Here is an 8,688-nt window from a genome sequence, read left to right as displayed (position 1 = left end):
AATGAGAGCTGATTATTGCAAATCACGGCCACCAGGGCCAGGCTCTGCACTTAGTCCTGCCGGGCTGGTGGCCACGTCCACAGGGACGTTCCAAGGCAGGCCTCATTCCACCCGGCAGAGGTGTGGTTACTCAAGAGTCACGGAGCTATGGAGATGAAATCCTCTCCCTTTCCCCCAGACCCATGGGCAACCCACAAATGCCACCAGCCACACCTAGAACAAAATGGTTTTAATCAGTTGCGTCACCCTCACTCTCCTGGGAGCGGAGCAACAAAAAGGCTCGGCTCCTGCCCCCAGAGGACAGTAAGGCTTCTGTGTCTCTCCACACGGCAGGGCCCAGGCTGGGCAGGCAGGAGGCAAGGAGGGAGGAAATGGCGGGTGGCTGGAACACAGGAAAGCAAAGGGTCCCCTGCTAGTCCTTGGGCCCCAGGCCCAGCCTCAGCGCTCCGGCTCTCCCCTCCCGGCTGGAGAAAGGTCGTGGAGAAGAGACAGGGGAGCGAGTCCCAGCAGCAGGAGAAGCAGCAGCAGCTGTTTCCTTCACCAATAAATATACTTCATTACCAAGCTAGGAGAGAGGGGTAGGGGGGTGATGGGGGGGGGGAGAGGAAGGGGGAGAGGCTGCCACCTGTGTCGCTGGGATTAAAGCAATGACGAGATGGTGCCAGACCCCCCACCACTATCCTCACCACCCCACCCCCACCCCCATCTTCTTAAAACTGTGAAAAAGCTTTTAACATGGCCCTGCTGTCTCCAGGGCTTCTCTGAAGCCTGACTGAGAGGAGGCACCTGGCAGAGACAGGGCGGAGGGAATGAGCAGGGTGGAGGGAGGCTGCAGCTGGAGCCTGGAGCCCAGGGAGCGCCGAGGGGAGCTGAGAGCCAAGGAGGCCAAGAGCGAGGCCTGGGGGGAGTGGTGGGGTGCTGGGGGGACTGCTGCATCCAGTGTAGAGCTCTGGGCTGCTGAGGAGGGGGCCGAGTTAGGGACTTTCCATCCCAGGGCTCAGGAGACCCACCCCTCCCCCCAGAGCAGCAGGGGACAGAGAAAAGCCATCACTTCTTTGGTCTTTGTGGCGGCTCAGCGTGTGGGGGTGGGAGGGAGTGCCATCTCAGCGAGAGGAGGCCTGGCTGGGAGCTCTGGCAGAAAGGTCACAGTGAGGCCGAAGAGCGCCCAAGGGAGGAGAGGGCCCCCCCAGAGTGCAGAAGGGCTGGCATGGGTAGGCGGGGAATGGTGTGGTGCCCCTGCCCACTGCCAGGGCCCGTGGGAGAGGCTGAGCCCCCAGAGGGCCGGTGAGGGAGGGCGGGCGCAGCAAGGACCCAGCACCCATGCATGGGGGGTCCAGCGGGGGCTTCGAGGGGGGATAGGGAAAGGATGCCGGGCTGCCAGGAGGCAGTGGCCTGACTGTGCCCACTCCAGGGCTCCCTCCTCACTTGTTTCCACCCTGACACAGGGGCTCTGCAGGGATGGGGGGGGGCACCCTGTCCTTTTCTAGAACATTCCCTGAAGACCAGGAGGGAGCCAGCCTCGCCGTCAGGAGCAAGAATGCTAAACAGGCCAAGGCCAGCCTGTCCAATTCCACCCCACTCCTGCTGCCAGCCAAAGGGTGGGGCAGTCCCCGGAGACAGCAGCAGCCCTGGCCTCCCGACCTGAGGCAGGGATGTGGGGTGGGGGGGAGGTGGGGTCAGGGGAGATGGAGGGGCTTCCCCTCCTGCTCATCTGCTCAGGGCTGGGGCCAGTCAAGGGGCAACTGCCCAAAAGTCCAAAAGCCAGCAAGTTGTAGCAATCCCCACCCGCAATGCCAAACTAACAAATGTAACAGGGAAAAATGAAAAAAAAAAAAAAAAAAAAAAAATGGTGGGACGGGGAAGACAAACCAAAACAGAACCCCCTGACCTCCTGCCCTGGGCGGAGGATGCAGCCGATGGCGGGGGCTGGGCCCGGGGCTGGGAGGGCCTAGCTGGGCCGGCACTGCACCTGGCCCTCCGAGCTGTCCTCGTCGTCAGAGGCCCCGGCGCCCCCACTGCTCAGGCCCGTGATCCGGTAGCCCATGTTGAGCAGCATCACCTCCAACGGGTCCGCGTTCATGCGCCGCTGGTTGGCCTGGGAGGCGCCCTCCATGTCCTCCACAACTCGGCCAGTGAGGTCTTCACTCTGCAGGAGGGGGGCCGGGGGAGGCATGCTTACTGCGGGGATCACAGACTGAGCTGTGCGTGTGGAGGGGCATGTACATACCAGGGGGCGTGTGTGGGTGTACCCATGGGTGCCCAGATGCAAGGGAAACGTGTCTGGGCTGTATGTGGACGGATGGACAGACAGCCACCAAGATGCACGTGAGGGGGATGACGCACTACACTGGGGATGGGGGCACATGGTCACACACAGTGGGATCTATCCCGGAGGGTACACACAGCAGAGCGTCTTCTGGTGGGCCCCACACTGCAAAGTGCTGAGGACACAGCATGTGGGGGGGGGTGGTGCATGGACATGGGTGAGGGCAGCCTCGCCCCAGGATGTGCGGGGCACAGATGCCATACCCTGGTGGGGTGCAGACACAGCTCCCCCACCCCGTTCCTTTGCTGCCACTCATCCCTCAAGGAAAAGTCTTAAAATGTATAGGAAATTGCCTCTGGAGTTAGATCCACCTCTTGACTTCTGTTTTACCAGCTGGGAAGTGGGAGGAGGTGGGCAGAGAGCAGGGGAGGCCTCAGGCCAGCCCACCTGACTGCCCACACCATCCCTGTGTCCCTGTGGACCAGACGCATCACAGGCATCACTTCTTTAATCCTCAAAGCAACCTTCTGAGGTGGTGCTGTCATGCCCATTCCAATATAGAGATGATAAAAACCTGGGTTGTGTCCCTCAGGTCTAAGTAAAGGGACCAGGATTCAAACTAAGGGCCATCAGACTACAAAGCCTACGTGCTGCCCGGGTGCCTGAGGCACTGGCCTCTGCAGGGCTTCTGGGGGACATGACGCAGAGGGACACGAGGGGCAGGGCACCAAGGGAGGTGCTGACCTGGGAGCTGGTGTTGGGGTGGAGCGGGTGCCCTGGCGGGAGCCCTCCCTGCCCTCCCACACCCGGCCCCAGTTACTGGGCCACTGCCTCCCGGGTGTGAGGCTCACCTTCACACCTGGCTCACGGATATGCCCCTGGACTTGCCCGCTTCATCTGGAGCTTTCAGAACTCGCTGGCTCCTGCCCTGACGCAGCTTGGACCCCTGGGGAGAGAGCTCCTCCCCTGGCAGCCCCTTGCCTCCGTGAGGCTGTGACTCCTTTCCCATCCCGCCCCACACAAGCTCAGCTGGAGGCCTTGCAGAGCGTCCCGCCTTCTTTCCTCCCAGCCTGGCTTCTGCCACCCTGCCCGCCCCCTCACCTCCGGCCGGGGGTTCCAGAGCCGCACAACAGGGTCGATGCCACTGGTGGCCAGGAAGCAGTAGCTGGGGTGTGGCTGCAGGCAGTTGACGATGGATTCGTCGCCCTGCAGCACGCGGACCAGGTTGGTGGTCTCCTTTTCCCAGACGAAGAAGGAGCCATCGTCAGAGCCGCTGACGATATACTGGGCGTTGCTGGCGGGGGAGGGGGGGGCAAAGAGCAGGGAGGTCAGGTGGGGGTATGGCCCACAGGCTGCATGGCTGAGGGAAAGGGGGTGGCAGGGAAGCCTGGAGCCACTCAGCCCCCCGAACTCTGGGGTCTTCACCCGACTCGGAACTCCCACGCACACGAGCATCCTCTCCACACTGGAGAGTCGTGTCACTGTCCAGCTGTTCTCCTAACCTTGGGGTCACAGACGGCCGAGGTCCCTCTGACTTACTCTCCCTCAAAGTGCATCGTAAGCCCCCTGGGTGCCAGGATCGGATCCTGCCTCTCGGGGGTCTCTGGGAATGCTCCTGCCTCAGCTTTTCCTCAGTAGTCCTAGCCTCTCTGGATCCAGACCCCCAGACCCTACAGCACACCTGCCCCCAACACACTGCTGATATTTAGAAGGGATCTTGCTGGAGATGCTTGATTCATATTCATGGATCTCACCTACCCAAAAGAGTATGTCATCTACAGAGGAGGGCTGGGGGGGATGGTGGCTCACAGAGGTGAAGCCATCTGCCCAAGGGCACAGAGCTGGGATTTGAGACTTCTGAAAGCCTAGGTCCCCACGCCACCCTCAACCTCCTGCTGCCAACTGGGCTGGGCCCTCCTCCTCCTCCTCAGGGCCTCGGACCTGCCAAAGAAATTGGCCTCCTTGATATCTGTGGTGGTGTTGCAGTGGCCACAGTAGCGGAACTGGTAGTCGTAGCTTCGCTCCCGCAGCACCATCTCGTCCTCGGAGATGGAGTCCTTACGGCTCATGCTTCGGAGGCGGACGGGGCCGCCGCCACCGCCGGCTCCCTTCTTCTCCTCTGGGGCAGAGAACAGGGACCGTGAGAGTCCTGCCCATCTCTCCCCACCTCCCCCCGCCTCCCTGTTTCCTCCCCATCCTTCACCCCGTTCTCCCTCCAAGTAGTAAGCCATGAAGGGCTGTCCCTCTCCCACTACCCTGGAAAACTGGGAACAACTGTGGAAAAGAGGCATCTGTGCATCCTGCCCTTGAGGGTGTTCAAGAGGAGATCGCTGATGCCAGGATGGCCTTGGCTTAGGTCCCTGAATAATGTCTGGAAGCCCCGAGGATGCCCGGCCCTAAGGTCTGTTGCTGTGGAGGTGAGCGGCGGGGAGGGGAGGGCAAAGCGCTGCCAAGAGAGCCTTGAGCGGGTGATTTTTCTAGCCCTCCCGCCCCGGAAGACAAGTCAGCCTGGGTCCCGGTGGCCGCATACGCGCCTCAGTAAAGTCACACCAGCTCTCTCAGTGCCTTGTCCCTGCCTGCCTCAAGGCCTTGGCACGCGCTGGCCCCTCTGCCAGACGCTTCACCTCTGGCGACACTCTGCCTAGTCACCTCTTCCCCAGCTTCAAGATCTCTGCCTGAACGTCTCCCTCACAAACCCCAGGCTGCCTTCAACCCCTCCCCTGCACTCACACCCTATCAAGCCCCCGGGGCCTTCTTTGCTTCTCCTTCATCGCTAGGGTCCTTCCCAGGCTATAAATTCTTGAATAGAAATTCTATCTGACTTGTTCCCAGATGTATTCCCAGGACATAGCACAGTGCCTGGCACTATCCAGACAGATGGATCAATCCATGGTCCAATACGCTGCAGAGCAGAAGAGGAAGCTGCATGTCTGCCCCCAGTGAGCTCCCCTCTCATGTTTACAGACTGCACAGTTACCTGGCTCACTCTCCAGCGCTACCCAGAGGAGCAGGGCAGGCCCTTCAACATGCTGTACAAATAAGCCAGCAGGTTCAGAGAGGCTGTGCTCTGCCCAGTCTCATGGTTCCACATGGCAGAGCTGAGACTGGAACTGAGGCTCCATCCCTGTGCCTGGGGCCTTACCACTGCCCTGTGGGCTGTCTCTCCTGCACCCATGCAATCTGGAGCAAGTGCACTCTAGCCAACTAGCTGGAGCTCGGATCCCAACGGAACGGCCAAGGCCCTGTCTATGACAGGAGAGGATGACCTAGCTCAGCCGACTCCTATCCTGAGCCCCGGGGGAACCACACCAGGTGCCTTAAACACGCTATTGCTAATCCTTGTCTCGAAGAGACCAAGTGACTGTCTCAGGGTCACGTGGTTCTCAATCAGTGTGAGCCCAGGCCTCTCCAGTCTCAGGACTTACGTCCTCTCCAGAATGTCACGCAGCATCTCCAACAGACAGAGTGACAGCAACCCCTCCTCAGTGCGCACTCTACTCACCACCGTCATTTTTGGAGAAGAGGGCGGCCGTGATGTCACGTCCCAATGCGTCACAGGCGCTGCTATGGGCCTGCTCCGGGAACTTCCCTTTGAAATCATCCAGGCACTCTAGGGCCTCAGCCACGTACTTGAGCTCAAAGAGGCATCGGGCCAGGCGGAAGTGCGCCTTCAGGTGGCATGGATTTAGGGAGATGGCCTTGAGGCAGTCCCTCAGGGCATCGTAGTGGTCACCATCCCTGGGAAGGCAGGGGAGTGTGCTTTGGAGGTGGGGCCCCATGGCAGGTAGGGAGTCCCCATTCAGTCTTGTCGCTTCCTGTGGCCACCCCAGCCCACCTTTGAGCGATCTCAGGGCAAGGGTATTTGGGGATGAACAGAATCCTGGTTCAGCCCAGGACTTGCTCTCTAGGAGGCAGAGTATGTTTAGGAGGAAAGCCAGGAACCCTGGAGTCTTGGCAGGTAGAGGGTGGGCATAAGGCAAAAACCAGTGTCGGGTTGCCCTCTGCTGGACACAGAGTGCAACTGTGCACCCGCTCACCCCAGGCACCCGCAGCCCTGCAGCAGAAGGCCTGGCATCTTGCCCGCCTCAGGCTCCCAGGCCCTCCTTCTCTTTTCCTCCACCCACCTCCTCAGATCCCCCCGGCTGGCCTTCAAAGCCAGGTCTGAGGCAGGGGGCCCTCAAGGACAGTTCTGTGGTCCGGGGAAGCCAGAAGTGTCAGGCTGGGGATTCAGGCTGCTGACCAGCAGGCAGCAAGTCCTCAGCCAGGCCCCCTCTGTCCTGGCTGACTGATCCACAGCAGCTGTGGCCTCTACCTCCCGGGGCTGGAGGATGGGGCCTGACAGTCTGGCAGAGTCACTTCTCTGGAAGTGGATGGCGGGAGTGGGGGCAGGCATAGGCCACAGGAGCTGCAAATCGTCCACACTAACTTCTCCAAACTCCCGAAGCATGGATGTGGGGAAGTGGGAATAGTTTCGCGGGGTGGGGAGGGTCAGAGAAGAAGCCCCTCCTCCTCCCACCCTGTGCAGGAGTATAGAATACACATCTGCCCAGGTCCACAGACAGCCCCACCTCTCAACTGGAGAGCCAGGTGTCCTCACGGGATCCACTTCTCTGTTTTTCCCCTCTGCTGGGGTGAGGCGGGCCTAGGACCCACTTGCGTTAAGAAGCACGCCGCCAACCGCCCCCCCCCCCCCATGGCCTCCCCACCAAGGCGCAGCTCACAACCCCTGTGCGCGGGGGCCAGGGCAGGTCTGACGCTGGAGCTGTGCTCCTGACCCTCCCTCCTACAGCACCCAGAGGGAGCGCCAGTGCTCAGAGCAGGGACAAGAGTCTTGGCAGTGCGGAGGCGGGCGGGAGACAGAGTGTCCCGACGGCGCAGCTGCGTCAGAACGAGTGGCTGTGACGGAGGAGCAGGCGCGCTTCGGAAACCCAATTACCGCCTGCAAGGTGCCCCTCAGAACTCCCGGGGAGAGCCAGACCAGAAAGCAGCCAGGAGCCAGAGGGCGACAGCTCCCACCGCATCCAGGAGCAGATGGCCGCCCTGGGGAGACTGGCCTGGGACAGAACGTGACATTCTAAGGGTCACTGGCAGGCACGTGGGGATGGGGAGAGAGCAAGCTGGCCCCAGGGCGCACCCATCCGGACTTGCTGCCAGCTCAATCTCCCTGAAAAGACAGCCCTCAACACCTCCCTCTGCTGCTCGAAACTCTTCAGTAGCTGCCCATCATCCACTGAATCGAGGCCAAAACGCCACCGCTCTGCATTCCAAGTCCTTCCCAGGCTGGCCCCAGGCTACCTCACAGACTCATCTCCTGCCAGTCCCTTCCCGAACCCTCTGCTCCAGCCAAATGGATTTGTTGTTCTGCAAACAAGCTCTTCAGTCAGTCCCCCACCCCCACGCCTTTGTTCACACTGTTTCATCTCCCTGGGAATGTCCTTCCCCCACAGTCCCCTCCCCCCTTTCCTCTCCTGTCTAAGCCTGCCCACACTGAAAGCAGACACCATGTCTTCCCGGTGCTCCCTGATCCCCAGGTACAGTGACCCGACTTTTCCTCTGCCCATGGCACTTCACCTGACCCTTCAAAGACTCACTGCTTCCTGCCTCTTCGGTGATGGACCATGCCCACCTCTTTATCCCCTGTCCAGAGGCTGTGCGCTCTGGAGCACAGGAACTCGGAGGGACAGAACTTTGTGTCTCTAGTTCTCAGCGCATAGTAGGGATTCAGAGAAGATGTTAAGGGTACTGTGGACTGGGAAATCATCAGTCCTTCTCAGCAAAAATGCAGGAGAGTGTGCTCAGCCTACAGCCTGCATGAAGACCACTGCATTCTACCCACCTGCTGGAAAAGAGGGGCAAAACACCCCAGGAGGGCCCCCAACTGTCATCTCCTGGGGCTGGCTGCCATCTGAGCCCGTGGCCAACTCCTGATGTCTGAGCTAAGGCCTGTGGGGGCAGCATCTTCCCAAACCCCCATCCACCAGCCTGCTGACTTGGGTGGGTTTCTTAAGCTTCCCTCTCTGGCCTGCCGAGTTGCAGCCAGACGATGGCACACCAGCTGGCCTGTCTGTCTGGGCAGAGCCGACGGATGCCAGACGGAGCAGAAATGGCTGTGGGCCCAGCTTTATCCATCTCCCATCCTGGCCCTGGCTGGGGGATGGGGTCTGCCTGCCTGCTTGCCTGCTGGTGCTGTAGGCGGAAGGGCTGGGGGCCCTGGTGGTCTTCAAAGATAAAGGGTTCTTCAGGATATGGACCTGTTCCCTTACCACTGGCCATTACCACACAGCAAGACCCACAGCCAGCTTCAGATGTCTAGGATCCTGCTTGTGCTTGGTCCAAAGGGTCCAAGAGCATAGGACAGCAAACTCCAAGGTCAAGGCGCTGCACAATCACTTCAAACAGACAGCAACTGAATTCACCAGGGC

At 60.5% G+C, this 8,688-nt stretch overlaps 1 protein-coding gene across 2 annotated transcripts in view; it reads right to left on the bottom strand.

Moving 5' to 3' along the window:
- WDTC1 (WD and tetratricopeptide repeats 1) overlaps positions 213-8,688 on the bottom strand; it is a 63,049-nt gene continuing 54,573 nt past the window's right edge. For both annotated transcript variants that reach the window (XM_018056637.1, XM_018056645.1), the window contains exons 13-16: positions 5,769-6,004; positions 4,208-4,385; positions 3,368-3,560; positions 213-2,146 (exon numbers count right to left, since the gene is read on the bottom strand). In XM_018056637.1, the coding sequence (XP_017912126.1) occupies positions 1,949-2,146; positions 3,368-3,560; positions 4,208-4,385; positions 5,769-6,004 (805 nt within the window). In that variant the 3' untranslated portion in view covers positions 213-1,948. The remainder of the gene's footprint in view (positions 2,147-3,367; positions 3,561-4,207; positions 4,386-5,768; positions 6,005-8,688) is intronic.

The sequence above is a fragment of the Capra hircus genome, chromosome 2 (genome assembly GCF_001704415.2).
Source record: "Capra hircus breed San Clemente chromosome 2, ASM170441v1, whole genome shotgun sequence".
Taxonomy (NCBI): Eukaryota; Metazoa; Chordata; class Mammalia; order Artiodactyla; family Bovidae; genus Capra; species Capra hircus.
The sequence above is the reverse complement of the archived record's forward strand: the minus strand, read 5'-3'. Positions and strand labels throughout refer to the sequence as shown.